This window comes from Lithobates pipiens, unplaced genomic scaffold (assembly GCF_037356315.1).
Source record: "Lithobates pipiens isolate NorthernLeopardFrog02 unplaced genomic scaffold, aLitPip1_a1.2 Scaffold_13, whole genome shotgun sequence".
NCBI lineage: Eukaryota > Metazoa > Chordata > Amphibia > Anura > Ranidae > Lithobates > Lithobates pipiens.
Genome location: NW_027507718.1, coordinates 526,801,642 through 526,816,971, shown reverse-complemented (window position 1 = coordinate 526,816,971; position 15,330 = coordinate 526,801,642). Strand labels below are relative to the sequence as shown.

At 45.8% G+C, this 15,330-nt stretch overlaps 1 protein-coding gene across 1 annotated transcript in view; it reads left to right on the top strand.

The window, feature by feature from the left end:
* The window catches only part of LOC143975642 (von Willebrand factor A domain-containing protein 5A-like), a 59,629-nt gene that overhangs the window by 5,940 nt on the left and 38,359 nt on the right, over positions 1-15,330 (top strand). The window contains exons 3-6 of the mRNA XM_077478134.1: positions 252-454; positions 2,670-2,892; positions 11,075-11,244; positions 14,818-14,932. Coding sequence (XP_077334260.1) covers positions 2,802-2,892; positions 11,075-11,244; positions 14,818-14,932 — 376 coding nt within the window. The 5' untranslated portion in view covers positions 252-454; positions 2,670-2,801. The remainder of the gene's footprint in view (positions 1-251; positions 455-2,669; positions 2,893-11,074; positions 11,245-14,817; positions 14,933-15,330) is intronic.

Here is a 15,330-nt window from a genome sequence, read left to right as displayed (position 1 = left end):
AAAACATCTGGGGTGCCAAGGTTCGCCACCACTGTTCTAGGGGGTGATGTACTTGGTGGGGGGGGTTGCGGGAAGAAGAGCTTAAAAGTGGTGGTTCGAATAGCACCGCTTGAACCATGAATGGGTTTATTTTCTTTCCAAAGGTTAAGGCTTGCAAGTGCTGCAACTATAGACTGAGTGATGCTATTCTGTCAAGCTTTGGTGGTAGCACCGTATAATTGAAGTAAATGCATGTGCTTCTGTGTGTCCAGTACCTCTGCAGGGGATCTGGGTTGATGTCCAGGTGAAAGGCTTTGTGGCGGACGTATCGGCGACTCTCAAGTATAAGAACAAGGAGGAGAAGGCAGTGGAAGCCATCTTTGTCTTCCCCATGGATGAAGACTCCGCCGTCTACAGCTTTGAGGCCACAATAGAGGGGAAGAAGATCGTAGCTGACCTCCAGGAGAAGAAGCAGGTACTGGACACATTTCTGGGGGTGTAAAAATGCTATTCAGGAAACGTCACTACAGTGCTGAACAACCTACTAACCTTCAGTCTGTCTTTTATGCAATACTAAAGTTTGCAGCTCTTGACCTATACAAGAGAAGTTGTAGGAATGGACTGTCCCTTCCTTCCTGCAGTTCTTTATTCGTCCATAAATGTGGTCTGCCTCCGTGATCAGTAGGATGCTCCCGGAGGCAGGAAGGAGTAGAACAGCTTTTGACTTTGCTTGCAAAAGTCAACATTTTGCACACAAGCCAATATATGGCAGTAGAGTTTGGTACAATGGGTCTTGCATTGAATTACCACCAATTAAACTGATTCAGAGTACTTAAGTTTAAAATGATCCTGGTCTCTACTGTATGGTGGTCCAGAGAAGAGGCAGCACTGTGGGCACCACATATAAAATTTGAATAATTTCAGGATTGCATGTATAAGACCTCTTATTAGTTAAACCTCTGGACAGGGGAGGTTTGGGTCCAATTTGACTGGAGGTCAAAGACCACAATCTGGTCCATTCATGGTACAAAATGGCTTGCTGTAGGCAAAAAAGCTTGTCGACACTGGAGTGAGCAGTGGACATGGCTGAAGGTGGTGTCTTGGGCAGGCATCACACTGTTGTGTTATGCCAAAATTTAGTGTTGCGTAAAGGTAGCCCATTCATTTGAATGGACTGCCCAACGCACCACAAGGAGTGTATATTGTACCTTTGTCACTACCATGCAAAATCCACCACAATGCATGGCTGAGGCAAGGTGTGACTGGCACCACAGCACATTGATGTTCACTTCCACATTTTCATGCATGTTGCCACAGTTTGAGCCTAGCATTATAAAGTACACAGCCCAGATAGTGGAGTGTATAGAGAAGGGGTGAGACCAGGATGTGGGAATGAGATCTAATCGTGGAAGAGAGAAGCAAAGGTCCAGGAATATAAGAGGAGGCAGACTGGATTGTGGAAGTGGGCAGAGAAGGGTCTGGGGATGGGGGGGTGGTCAGCAAGGTTGGATTGTTAAGATGCACTTCTTTGTGGCATACAAGCGCCTTTTTAGTTGTGAGTGACCTCGCTCCACTTTAGTTAACTTCCTTCAGACCCTCTCCATACCCTGCATGTCCAAATGTTTGTGGTCTCCTGACCATCACAACTACTAATGGCCATAAAAGTATATGGCCCTCCACCCAAATTGTGTTTCCATGGAAGAGTACTGTTAATACTACAGCATACGAAGACAGTTTAGTCAGCTGTGCTCTTCTAGCCTTGTGGTAACTGTTATGGGAAGTCATTTTGTGCTCCAGCCTGACTGTGCCCCTGTGCACAAAGTAAGTTCCATAAAGACATGGTTTGCTTAGTTGGTGTGGAGAAACGTGGGTGTCCTGCACAGAGCCCTAATCTAAATCCAACTGAACACCTTTGGAATTGATTGGAAACCCAATTGTGAGGCAGGTCTTCTCATCCAACATAAATGCCAGATCTCAAAAAATGTTTTTGGCTTAATGGGCACAGACTCCCAATCAAATCTTGTAGAAAGACTTCCCAGAAAAAGGAAGGCTAGGCAAATTGAGGGCCAGCTCCAGAGCACTATCCATGGTTTTGGTTTAGGATGTCATAGTAATGGTCAGGTGTCCATAAAGGTTTGAACATACAGCATATCTTTGCTGTTCTTGCAGTATGATCCCAATGTTTTCCATTAACCAATTGCGCTATAGCCCAAAGACAGCTACAGCAAAGTCTTCCAATTTTGGGAGGGCATCTATTGACCTCCTCCTTTGGAGTGCCAATCGGAGGGTCTCTGTGATTGACACAGCTGATCAGATTGAGGTAAAGAGCCAATCACAGCAACCATTTACCATGTGATCAGCTGTGTCCAATCACAGATTAGATGTAAACAAATGCCAGTTATTGGCATTTCCTCTGCACGTTCAGTGTGATGAAAGGAAAGCCAATAACCGGCTATACTGTGACAGGGGACATTTACACTGGTCAACCGGGCAATTTTCAAGTGTGACCATGCTTAAAATTTTTAGACTGGGCAGGAGGGGGTGAAGTGTCCAGTAGGCAAGTGGTTAATAATGGAATAAATTCCAGGACTTTTTTTATTTTATTTTTTTACAATACAGAAGGGATAATGAGCACAATCCATGAGGCTTGCATTCATGTTTAACCTCTTGCTATTCTGATTGGTATTCAGGCTAAAGAAACCTACGATGAAGCCATCAGCCAGGGTCAACAGGCCCTTCCTTCTGGAGGAAGATGAGAGTCCGGGGACATATTCAGTATCAGCGTTGGGAATCTTCCTCCTGGTCAGGAAGCCGAGGTCACCATGAATTACGTGCGGGAGTTGTCAGTGGAAGCGGATGGAGCTGTGCGTTTTGTTTTACCCGCTGTGCTCAACCCACGATATACCCCAAAAGGTAAGGGCATATTTCTGTGAAGTTTAAAGGTGAGGAGTCTACGGTTTCTTATGGGGGTAATTTATGGTTCGGAATACGTCCAGTTAAAGTCTTGAATTGACTTGCAAGTTGCAACACTAAGTGGCTATACTTTGTTCAGATGTACGGGTTGGACAAAAATATGGGAACACTACATGATTTTCAGATGTGAAAGTGAAGACCTGTTTCTCATTGAGGTGTCCGTTTATGAAGGAGTGATCAGTGGAGATCCAGAGGATCGCCGCTGATCACAGCCCATAAACAGTATATAAACCAGAGATAATCGGGGGAGAAGTGTTTGAATTTGTTCTCCCGCCAATTATCTCCACACACTGAGAATCCTCATAGAATGACACAGTAACGGTCACTTTATGAAGCTGCGATCTCAGCGCTTCACTGGTGATCTGTGTCAGAATTCACACTCCCCGATTCACCAACTCAGAGGTGGAGAACCGGGGAGTGAAGAGGGAATGTGGGGGGATCTGAGGAGGAAAGAGGAAGATAATTAACTTCCTTATGCCTCGTTCAGACCCCCTAACACTGTAACCATGTCCCCCCTGTCGTGTGTATATATGTGTGTGTGTGTGTGTGTATATGTGTGTGTATATGTGTGTGTGTGTGTGTGTGTGTGTGTGTGTATATATTATGTAGGGGGACGCTTTATTTCACTAACATTAATCACACCGCGTGTCAGTGTATTGAGCTGTGATAATTTATCACTGCTTAATAAATTGACATCTGTGTGTATCTGTGAATTTCTAGTACTGTAATCTCATAAAGTCTCACGAGATTCCAGTATTAGGGGCCGTTCTCCAGTGTTAGAAGCGTTTGTAGATCGCTTCACTCCTCCAAGTGTGAAGCGATCTACTCCGCTTCATAAAGTGGCACACAGAGGAGAAAGATCTCCTATGTGAATGCCGGAGAATGAGGCAGTGAATAGATTTCACTGCTTCATAAAAGGACACCTGAAAGCGGAAGTGACCGGACATGGGATGATGGGCAGCATAAACTCCAAATCTACAAAACACTAGATGCGCCAAAACTGGATTCAGAACATCCAGAGTCTTGTTTGTTGGTTTTCACACACAAACAATTCACCATAACTTTTTTTCTCAAATCGCCTTTCAGGACAACCCCGGAGAGAGTAGCTCCACCTTGCAATCAGGAAACACATGCCCACTTTAAAAACACCTCCTCCTCCTCCATGGCTTCAGTTATTGTGTTTCCTCCTTGGAGGAAGCATGTGCCTGAACCAGGGAGAGCTACACTCTCTGCAGGGGAGTAAGGCTTACCTTTTGTTGCAGGTTGTTTCTCTTTGACCCCCAGCAGCATCTCCACGGGGAGAGGACTCCTGGAGCTCCTGGTCCCGCCATCTCACGGGAGTAAGGACCCTCGGAGTGCCGGCGTCGGGTGCCCGGTGTCCGCTTGTTAGCGCAGGGAGGGCTCTGTTGCTGGCGGAGGCCGCTGCAGGTCAGCGGCATGGCTCCGTTTTCGGCGCCGGGTCCCGGGCGGCGACGGCGTCGTTCACGGTGACGCGCGGGCGCTCTGAGGGGGCGTGGCGCCGTGGTTCAGCGCCTGGAACGCAGGGGTCATGGGGCGGGTCAGGTGACCGTGTGCTTCCGCTTCCGGCCGGCCTTGATGACGCGGCGGCCGGGAAAATTTAAAATGAGAGCTGTTTGTAAAATAGCTGCCTCACTCAAACGATGGAAGAGTGCAAGCCAGCTATGGCGGAGACAGGCGCCCCCAGCACCGGTCCAGCCCAGGTACGTAAGGTGCACTGGCACCCTCTGCTTTACTGTGGGTATGTCTTTGTTTGTTCCCCCCTCTTGGGGGCCTGTCGCTGCAGGTCAGAGGTGGACTTCGCTCTGACCTTTTGCAGCCTAGTTCTGGGGTCTCACTAGTAGGTCTGTTTGGTGGTGGGTCTCTGCACTGGCTTGGTGTTAAGCAACTGGTTGTTGAGAGCTTTTAGTGAATTAAACCTGTATGTCGTTTCAGGAAAAATCACTAGGAAAAGCTAGACCAGGTCAGAGAAAATGTCCTTCCTGCAAAACCCCCCTCAGAGATTCATGGCAGAAGGCAATGTGCAGAAATTGTATCAGAGAATTGGTGGAAGAGGAAACATCTCAACAATATAAGGATTTGTTTTCTTCGGTTAAAGAGCTGACAAACTCTTTGAGTTCAGTCAAGTCCATCCTGATACAAAACCCTCCCGCACAGACCGAGCCTCAGAACTTACCGCCCAGCCCCAGGGCGTCGTCATCCAGACAGGTGGAAACTGAAGAGTCTGGAGACGAAGGGGGTAGTACTCTCATCTCCTTCAGGGATTCTGAGGAGGAGGAAGAGGAAGAAGATAGCAGGGGCTCCAAATTCAAGCTATCACTAGAGGAAGTAGATGATATTTTAAAAGCAATCTACACTACTCTAGAAATTCAGGAAGAAAGAGTACAACTGTCAGTTCATGACAAAATGTACCAGGGGTTGGACGAAACAAAACGGCGAGTTTTTCCTGTCCACAGGGTCCTCTCAGACTCAGTGAGAAAGGAGTGGAAGGACCCAGAAAAAGCCCCTTTCTTCTCTAAAGCTCTCAAAAGAAGGTTTCCCTTCGAAGATAAGGACTCAGAGGTTTGGAATAAGAAACCCAGAGTCGATGCAGCTTTCTCGCAGGTATCCAGACGAACGGATCTAGCCTTTGAAGATATGGGGATCCTTAAAGACCCAATGGACAAAAAAGCTGACTCCATCCTTAAAAAAGCTTGGGATGCTGCGTCAGTCAGTCTAAAACCAGCAATGGCAGCTACGGTGGTGGCCAGGAATCTGGAATGTTGGGTAGAGAAGCTGAAGAGCCATATTGAGGCGGGGACACCCCGCAAGGATCTCTTAGAGTCCTTTCCACTGATCCTGAATGCAGTCAAATACATGGCGGATGCATCAGCAGAATCAGTTAAACTGGCCGCTAGGTCTTCGGCTCTTGTAAATTCAGCCAGGAGAGCAGTTTGGCTGAAAACATGGTCTGGGGACACTGCCTCTAAGGTCAAGCTGTGTGGTCTTCCCTTCTCGGGTGACTTGCTCTTTGGTCCTGATTTAGAGTCTGTGCTGGATAGAACAGCCGATAAAAAGAAGGCTTTTCCAGTTAAGAAAAAGCAGATGGCTAAAAAGAATTTTCGTGCTTTTCAGCAGTCCCATAAAAAAGACCAGGAGCACAAGAGCAGATGGGGTTCACAGAAGGGCCAAGGCAGGGGTGGAGTCCTCTTTAGATCTCCCCCAGAGCAGTCCCCTAAGAACAAGTGACAATATCTCCCCAGTGGGGGGGGAGACTGTCAGCTTTTCGCGAACAATGGGACAGGCTGTCTCCAAATCTGTTCGTGAAGAGCGTTGTCGATCAGGGGTACAGGTTGGAGTTTTCAGAACCACCCCCGAGCAGGTTTTATGTGACAACATTGCCAAGGGATCAGGAGAAGGCCTCTGCAATGAAGCTGTTGTTACAGGAGCTGATACAGCAAGAGGTTCTGATTCAAGTCCCAGTAAGCCAGCAGGGCGGGGGTTTTTATTCACATATTTTTCTGGTGAAAAAACCCTCAGGGAAGTACCGTCTAATCCTGAATCTGAAATTCCTGAACAGGTTCATTCGGTACAAACATTTCAGGATGGATACAATTTTCTCCATCACAAAGCTGTTGACCCCAGAATGCTTCATGGCATCCCTGGACCTAAGGGATGCCTACCTTCATATACCAATTCATCAGGCATCGCAGCAGTTCCTGCGCCTGGCATTGAAGGTAGGGAGTTCGGTATGGCACCTCCAATTCAGGGCTCTGCCGTTCGGACTCTCGTCCTCTCCCAGGGTCTTTACGAAGATTATGGCAGAGGCTTTGGAACCCCTGAAATTGAAGGGGATTCCAGTTGTTCCTTATCTGGACGACCTTTTGTTTTTTGCAGACTCCAGGGAGCAGGTCCTAGTCAATCTCCAGAGGGCCCAGTCTCACCTCGAGGGCCTGGGATGGCTTCTAAACCTAGAGAAGTCAATCCTGACCCCCTCACAGGAAATGAAATTTCTGGGGTATACATTAAATTCGATTCTCCAGAAAGTTTTCCTGCCGTTGGAAAAACAGGAAAAGTTACAGCTAGCTGTACAGCGGATACAGAGCAACCAGACAGTCTCAGTCAGGATGGCTATGGCAGTTCTGGGCCTGCTTACGGCAGCAATCCCGGCTGTTCAGTGGGCCAGGTTCCATTCCAGACCCCTTCAGAGGGAGGTTCTGTCAAGCTGGTCCCATCAGGATCCTTTGGAAAAACAGCTAAAAATTTCGTCAAAGACGAAAAGGGCTCTTTGGTGGTGGAGAGACCAGGCAAACCTCTCAAGGGGCCTGGTGTGGACCTTTCCTGTGGACAAGCGCCTTACTACAGACGCAAGTGCCTGGGGCTGGGGAGCCCATCTGGATGGTCAGACATCTCAGGGGGTCTGGTCCAAACAGGAAGCTCAAAGATCATCCAACTGGAGGGAGTTGAAGGCGATCTTTCTGGGTTTAGTGGCATTTCAGCAGAGTTTGAGAGGCCACCATGTTCAGGTGTTGTCAGACAACACAACAGCGGTTACCTACATTATGAATCAAGGGGGAACCAGAAGCAGGAGCTTGATGGAGCTGGCCAATCTGTTGTTAGCCTGGGCAGAACAGAACACAGCCTCACTATCGGCAGTGCATCTGAAGGGCTCTCAGAATTTGTTTGCGGACCTCCTAAGCAGGCGCAAATTGCTAGAGGCAGAATGGAGTCTGAATCAGGAAGTGTTCCTGATGATCTCCGAGGCCTGGGGGGTTCCTCAGGTAGACCTTTTTGCCAGCCAGCAGAACTCAAAGGTGGACAGATTCTTTTCTCTTCACCGAGGAGATGCAGCAATAGGGTTGGATGCATTCGCTCACCCCTGGCATTACCAGCTGTGCTATGCCTTTCCCCCCTTTCCTCTAATTCCACTAGTACTGAGGAAATTCAGGGAAGAAAGGACAGACTTAATACTAGTCACTCCTTTTTGGCCAAAAAGACCCTGGTTCGCGGGTCTTCGAAACCTAGCCTCGAAGCCCCCATGGAGGTTACCACTCAGAAAAGATCTGTTATCCCAGGGGACAGTAAGTCATCCAGAAGTGGAACTCCTGCAGCTAACCGCCTGGTTTCTGAGGAGGACCTGTTAAAGGCTAAAGGTCTCTCAGATAAAGTAGTAAAGACCCTGCTGTCCAGTAGGAAGGCAGTTACACAGGCAATTTACATGAAGGTCTGGAAAAAGTTCAACTCCTGGTGCAGTTCTAGAGAACTCAAGGTCAAGAGAACGGTGTCCGTCTTGGAGTTTCTCCATGAAGGAATGGAGAAGGGTCTCGCAGCCAGTACCCTGAAGACTCAGGTGGCTGCCTTATCAGTTTTCTTTGAAAAGACTTTATCTAAAGAAACTTTAATTTCTAGATTTTTTTAGGGCTCTTGCTCGAAATAGACCAGTAGCCCTTAAAGACTTTCCCAGTTGGGATTTGTCTACAGTTTTACAGGGTCTCTCGGGAGCACCGTTTGAACCCTTACAAGAAGCTTCTTTACAGAAGGTGGTTTTAAAAACAATCTTTTTGGTGGCCATCACCTCGGCCAGGAGAGTCAGCGAGCTCCAAGCTCTAGCTATTACAGAACCCTTCCTTAGAATTTATCAGGACAGGGTGGTACTGAGGACGGATCCAGCATTCCTACCGAAAGTATCCTCAACTTTCCATCGATCACAGGAAATAGTGTTACCTACATTCTCTGCAAGCCCAGCAAATGCAGGAGAGGAAGTTTTTCACACATTGGATGTGAGAAGATGTCTTTTACAGTTTCTGAAAGTTACTAAAGAATTTAGAAAATCAAACGCCCTCTTTGTGATATTTTCTGGATCACGCAAGGGGGAGAAAGCTTCTAAAAGTACGCTGGGTAGGTGGCTTAAGTTGGCTATAACAGAAGCCTATAAAGCAAAAGGAGAAATACCTCCCTCAGGTATTGCTGCCCACTCTACTAGATCCACGGCAGTTTCCTGGGCTGAAAGGGCCGGTGCCACGCCTGAACAAATCTGCAAGGCTGCCACTTGGTCCAGTTATTCGACATTTCTCCGGCATTACCGGTTAGATCTACTGTCTGCAGCAGATCAGGCCTTCGGCAGGAAGGTACTGCAGGCAGTAGTCCCGCCCTAGGGTAAGTTTCTCGGTTATCCTCTCCGGGGTTGTCCTGAAAGGCGATTTGAGAAAGACTCAGTTAGACTTACCGGTGACGGTATTTCTAAGAGCCTTTCAGGACAACCGTTACTTCCCTCCCTAGGTTATGCTTAGTAAATGTATTAAGTTCTACCATGGTGTTGTGCTTTCTGTGCTTTGTTTTCCAGCGTCGGAAGGCCACAATAACTGAAGCCATGGAGGAGGAGGAGGTGTTTTTAAAGTGGGCATGTGTTTCCTGATTGCAAGGTGGAGCTACTCTCTCCGGGGTTGTCCTGAAAGGCTCTTAGAAATACCGTCACCGGTAAGTCTAACTGAGTCTTTTTTTTTTTTAATACTCAATCTGTGAGGATGCTCTTCAAACATCCACCTCCTCAGCCTCCTGCTTAAATAAGGGTCCTGGGATCTTCTGTAATGTTCCTTGGTGGGGTCAGGTGATCTTACATGACCTAGGCTCAAGAACCCCCTCAGAACTGCCAGAATATTCCCATATTCCCAATCGGCTGACATTTTTTGAACTATCACAATTCCCTTATTAAAAAAAATCAATCGGGGGGGGGGGGGGGGGGGGGTTGCCTTAAACTCCTACCACCACCATCCCATCAGGGAAAAGCAGGTCCTCTGACAGAGCTGTGTAAATCTCCGGCCTGAATAGACAAATGGAAAGCCTTTTTCATATGGAATGGTTCTTTGCTGAATGTATGATCTGTTTGTTTAGTGGTTTGTTTGGAGCTTTGGGTTGGGTATGTTTGCTTGCAACTAAAAGACCGAACACTCCCTGGAGTCTTTTAATGTTGCAATGTATTTGCTGATATTATTTGCATTTGGATCATTGGTATTATGATGCCCTTATAATGCTAAACCCCCCAATGCCAAGTTCATGCAAGGACTGCTAAACATGGAGCCAGAATGGCTTTTATTCATGTTACGCTGGTTGGAATTTTAGAATGTAGTATTCTTACATGGCTGAGACTGATGTGGGGCGATATTGGAGTCTAAGCTCTTCTAGTACAGAGACTGATGTGACTGGTTCAGTGTTCTCTGTACAGCACTGCAGTATTTGTCAGTTATATAAATGTATAATAGTGTGTGACTTGGGGGTGGGGGACAAAGTGTAAGCTCATCTGGTGAATGCATCAATGCCCTCTAAAGAGAGCTGAGGCATGCCTGTATGTTGGCTCCTATATTTTTTATTTTTTTTCCCCCCCATCCAGATCGGTGTGAGCCTCCTAAAGGGGCCTACTGCACAAAATCTGCATGTACAAACTAGGGGCAACTAGCCTACCAACATAGTCACTGTGGGAGACCAGATGCCCCAGAGGATATACAAATGCAGGGAGATGTGCATAAGGCAAACACAATGGGGGGTTATTTACGAAAGGCAAATCCACTTTGCAATACAAGTGCACTTGAAAGTGCAGTCACTCTAAATCTAAGGGGTAGATCTGAAATGAGTGGAAGCTCTGCTGATTTTATCCTCCAATCATGTGCAAGCTAAAATGCTGTGTTTTATTTTCCTTGCATGTCACCCTCGGATCTACAGCAACTTTACTTCCAAGTGCACTTGCAGTGCAAAGTGGATTTTCCTTTAGTAAATAACTTCCAATGTGATTTAAGATTCCGGTTGGAGCCCAGTACTGCACGTCTAACCACTTCTCAATGGACTGGCTAATGTTTTATTTTCTATCCTTTTTGTGGTCCTATCGTTTCCCATCTATGGGGGCCTGTGGTGCCACTTTTGTGCCGGTCATAATCCAATGAAGCACTCGCCACCCACCTCTTCACATGTGTTCATGGTGTAGCTATGCAGGGGTGTCGGTAAGGGGATATCGTAACAGTTTGGTCCATTTGAGTCTGGTCAGAAAAGCCAATGACTCATAAATGACGATATCAATTTAAAAGTTGGGACATACCAATTCCTACTTATTGGGTTTATTACATTTCTTCTTAAGGTGAAAAAGTGAGCATAACAGCCACCCTACCCAATGTGCCAATAAGTGATCTCCCATACACACTGAGTTTGAAGGTCCAATTCCAATCTGCCTACGGCATTCACAAGATCGAGAGTCCATGTAACATCACTCCAATCCAGTACACCAATGAGGACAAGACTGAGGCCAAGGTAAGGAAACCAATCCTTTCTGATCTGCACTTATTATATTCCTTCAGAGTTTTTTTTTTTTTTTTTTTCTTTTTTTTTTTTTCCCTTCATTGTAGCAACCCTATCCTGTGCAGCTGTCTTTTGTGGGTGGGGCTGACTCGCCCAGTGCGCACAGGGCCTTTTGCTCTTTTGCTTCTCCTTCCTATGCACTTGCTAATGACCAGACGAGACCACATTCATGTGACCTCAACATTATAGAGGTGCCTTCCCTTTGAAGGGAGCTGTTTACCCTACAATCTCTGTGGTGTAGTGGGTAGCACTCTTGCCTAGCAGTAAAAAGGGTTGCTGGTTCGAATCCCAACCGCTACCTGCCTGGAGTTTGCATGTTCTCCCTGTGCCTGCATGGATTTCCTCCGGGTACTCCTCTTTCCTCCCACACTCCAAAGACATGCTGGAAGGTTAATTCTGGCTTCTGGCCCTAGTATATGAATGTGAGTTGGGGGACCTTAGGTTGTGGGCTCCTTTATGGTAGGCATCGATGTGAGTATGCGATGCATGTGGAGTGTTGCATAAATTGCCGGCACTATATGGGTACCAATAAGTATATCATAGGGGAGCATTTAAATGAGACACAATGTACAGGGATGATTGTAGGCACGCATCGGCACTCAGGTTGGAGTGGTCTTTATTCAACTTGACTGACTAACTGTATCCTAACCTCAAGTTGTCATACAGCATTTGTTTATGACCCCATCCAAGTGGGGTCATAAACCTTTATCAACTCCTGATGGTGTTGAGGCATGGTCTCCACTACTGCCTGTGGGCCACATCTGGCCTGCTACAAGGTTTTTATCTGGCTCTCAGCTAGGGTCAGTGGTGTATCCTTAATGTGCGATGATTGAGGATTCCAGTCAAAAGAAGCTGCCTATGGTCTCTGCTTTTGCCAGTGCCCTAGAAACGAATGGCATGATTAAATCAGAATTCACAGGAAGATGTATCCTCCACACTTTCAAACCTGTTCTGCCTCCTGGCATCTGCCCTGCTGCTACAGCCAGGCTGTAAGTCTTGCTATGGTACAGATTACTTTGCTGGGGGCACTAATGTAAGGTGGGGGGAACTCTGATGGGGACCTTGATGTAGGGGGGAGTTTGGGGCACACTAATGGGGACTCTGATGGAGAACATGATGTAATTGGGATTCTGATGTTAGGATGTACTCTTATTTACAAAATTTTAATTTTTGTTGACCTGCCAACAGTTGTAACAGATGTGTTGAAAAGCTTTCAGACCTCTTGTCAAGGGAGAAAATAAATGTTTTGGCACGCCTTTGCAGAACTATCTCTCTTGGGACTTCTCCCTGAAAGGGGGCCTGTGTGGAGAATTGTCTGGGACTGATCCAGCATGAGCCACGTGTGGAGAGCCCTAGGAACTAAGCTGGAGTGGATAACTGAAGTGCGCTAGGACAAAGATGTGGTCTTGTTGTTGCAGGGGGTCCCATAGGCGCTCCTGCCTGAACATTTTAAGGATTCTTTGCCCAAAGGCTCAGGAATTTTATGTTTCCCTGCTTCCAAAGGGGAAACATTCAGATTCAGCAGCGAGGAAATGCTGTGATTGCTCTCAAAGGATCAGATTTAGCTGGCTGTTCTGTCCAACTTCTATTTAGTGTAGGCAAGTGCAGTCTATTTTTCCACTGTAGGTGGCGCTCGTCCAGATCAGTATTGCAGCTGGAGGGGAAGCCAAGGGAAACTGTTTCTTTGGTTCCCTGGAGCAGTGTTCTGGTTGGCTATGCTGCATCCAGGTGACCCTGGTGGCCATCTTGCATCATGCAGAGTATGTTTAGGTCCCTGGGTTTTGACACACATTTTGTGAAGTGGCTCGTGTAGGGAGTGCACACCTGCCTGTCAGGGATAGCACTAGCAGTAGGGAAAGCAGTTGGCAGTAGGAAAAGTAGGGACTAAGTTTGCACTACTGCAAGCTCCCTCTTGGGTTGGACTGGCCAGGCTGTAATCCACTTCCCCTGGTAAGCGTGGCCTTCATTTTGGGCCTACTGCTGCATTGACTGAAAGCTCCCAGTCAGGGGAGCTCCCCCTCCAGGTTATTTGTACTGTTTGTGAGTTCTTCCATATGTTGGTTACTGCAAGTGGTCTTTCCTAATAGGATGAATCGGCAGAATTTCCTATCTGCCGTGTGTGGGCTGCACCCCTGTTAGAATATTAATGAATGGATTAAATATTACAGAATAGAGTTATAAATGTATATTACGTCTCTATGTATGAAAAAAGTGAAATTGTAGAAGATTTTTTTTTTATTTTTTTTTTTATACTTGTGAAAATATATATGCTGTTATAAGCCCATAAGCATTTCTTGGGAGAGCTCGCATATGGCAATAATTAGTTGGTTTTCCTTCACCTTCCCCCCCATCTGTAAGAAGGAAGGATTCACATAACGATGTAAAAGTTCAATGTGTTAAGAAGAGAAGTCCTTTATATTACTATATTTCTTGCTTAAGATATTAGTAAGAACATTGCGTTTTTAAATTAATATAACATCTATACTAATATAGATTTCTTTGATTTAGAAGTTTAAAGAGAACTTGTATTGTATATGTTAAAATAGGTTTACACACTGTTTTTGCCCACACTTCAAGAACGTCAGTTTAGTGACTGAATAACCCCCACCCTTGCAAGTGAGGTGGGAGGGAAAATGTTTTATTAAAATCCTGTGATTTTCTGTGGAACTATAAGACAAACAAACCTTTTTAGATTTTAGGAGTAAAAAAAAAACTTAGGACTGCTACATCTACACACATCTGATTTAAAGGGGTTGTAAAGGTTTGTTTTTTTATTTTCTAAATAGGTTCCTTTAAGCTAATGCATTGTTGGTTCCCTTACCTTTTTTCCTTCGATTTCTCTTATAAATGTTTTTTTTCTTTGTTTTCTTTGTCTGAATTTCTCACTTCCTGTTCCTCCTCAGTAAGCTGTTCTGGCTGACTAACCACCACTCGGATGATGGTGTGAAGTTTACTGAGGAGAAACAGGAAGTGAGATATTCAGACAAAGTAAAAAAACATTTAGAAGGGAAATTGAAGGAAAAGGTAAGTGAACCAACAATTCACTAGCTTAGAGGAACCTATATAGAAAATAAAAAAAACGAACCTTTACAACCCCTTTAAGACTATTATAAATTAATGACATTCTATACTTTGATATTCTTGTAAAAGTTTGCTAATTAAATCAATTTGAGTTTTTACACAAGAACTGAATGGACTTTCTTGGAACTTTCCTCATCAATATGAATGATTGAAATATCATTTCTACTGTAAAAAAAAAAATTGGAATATTACAACCCCTAAATCCTCCAAGTTTGCAGACTGCATTAAAAGATAAAAAGACCCTGGAGGCTGGGACCTGATTGTCAGAGGTTTGGTGAACTGTTGGATCCAGAGGTAGCCACAGGATATGTAAGAGAACCACTTGCATCAAGTTGCTCCTTTGGGAATCCATCACTGCAAGAGCCTCTACTTTGGTGTGTTTGTATGTTGTACTCCCTTGTGAATTGTTCTGTGTGAAAATGCATTTTTCCATACCTCCCATAGGTGTCATTGGCTGAAGGCCATAAATTTGATCGAGATGTAGAAATTCTGGTCTACTACAATGAAGTGAATAGGCCCAGCGTCACTCTGGAGTCTGGGCTTCCAGATGCTGCAGAAGGTCAGTTGATCTGTTTTGGACCGGAGTTTTATAGCATGCTAATGTCGCATATTGATCTTTTAATCATTCAGTTTTCCATTGGAACCCTTCCACTCTCGTACAAATGCATTACAATAAAGCCCAACTGAACAATCCATCTATATCAACCCAGGCGCATCAAAACAAAAGGTGTGCAAAGTCTTATTTGGCTTTCCTTCGAAAAGCCTGTCTCCCGTTAGCATGGTGCAAAGAACCCTTGCCCTTTGGAAGCTGTGGTCTCTCTGCAGAGGTACAACACAGCCTGCTTGTTCATCATCGGAGCTTGTCATTCAGCCGGGACTATTGGTTTTGGTTGAGAAGCTCTTGTTCTGACATGACAGTGGGCATGTCAGGGCACTCTTTCCATGCAGAGAGCAAGG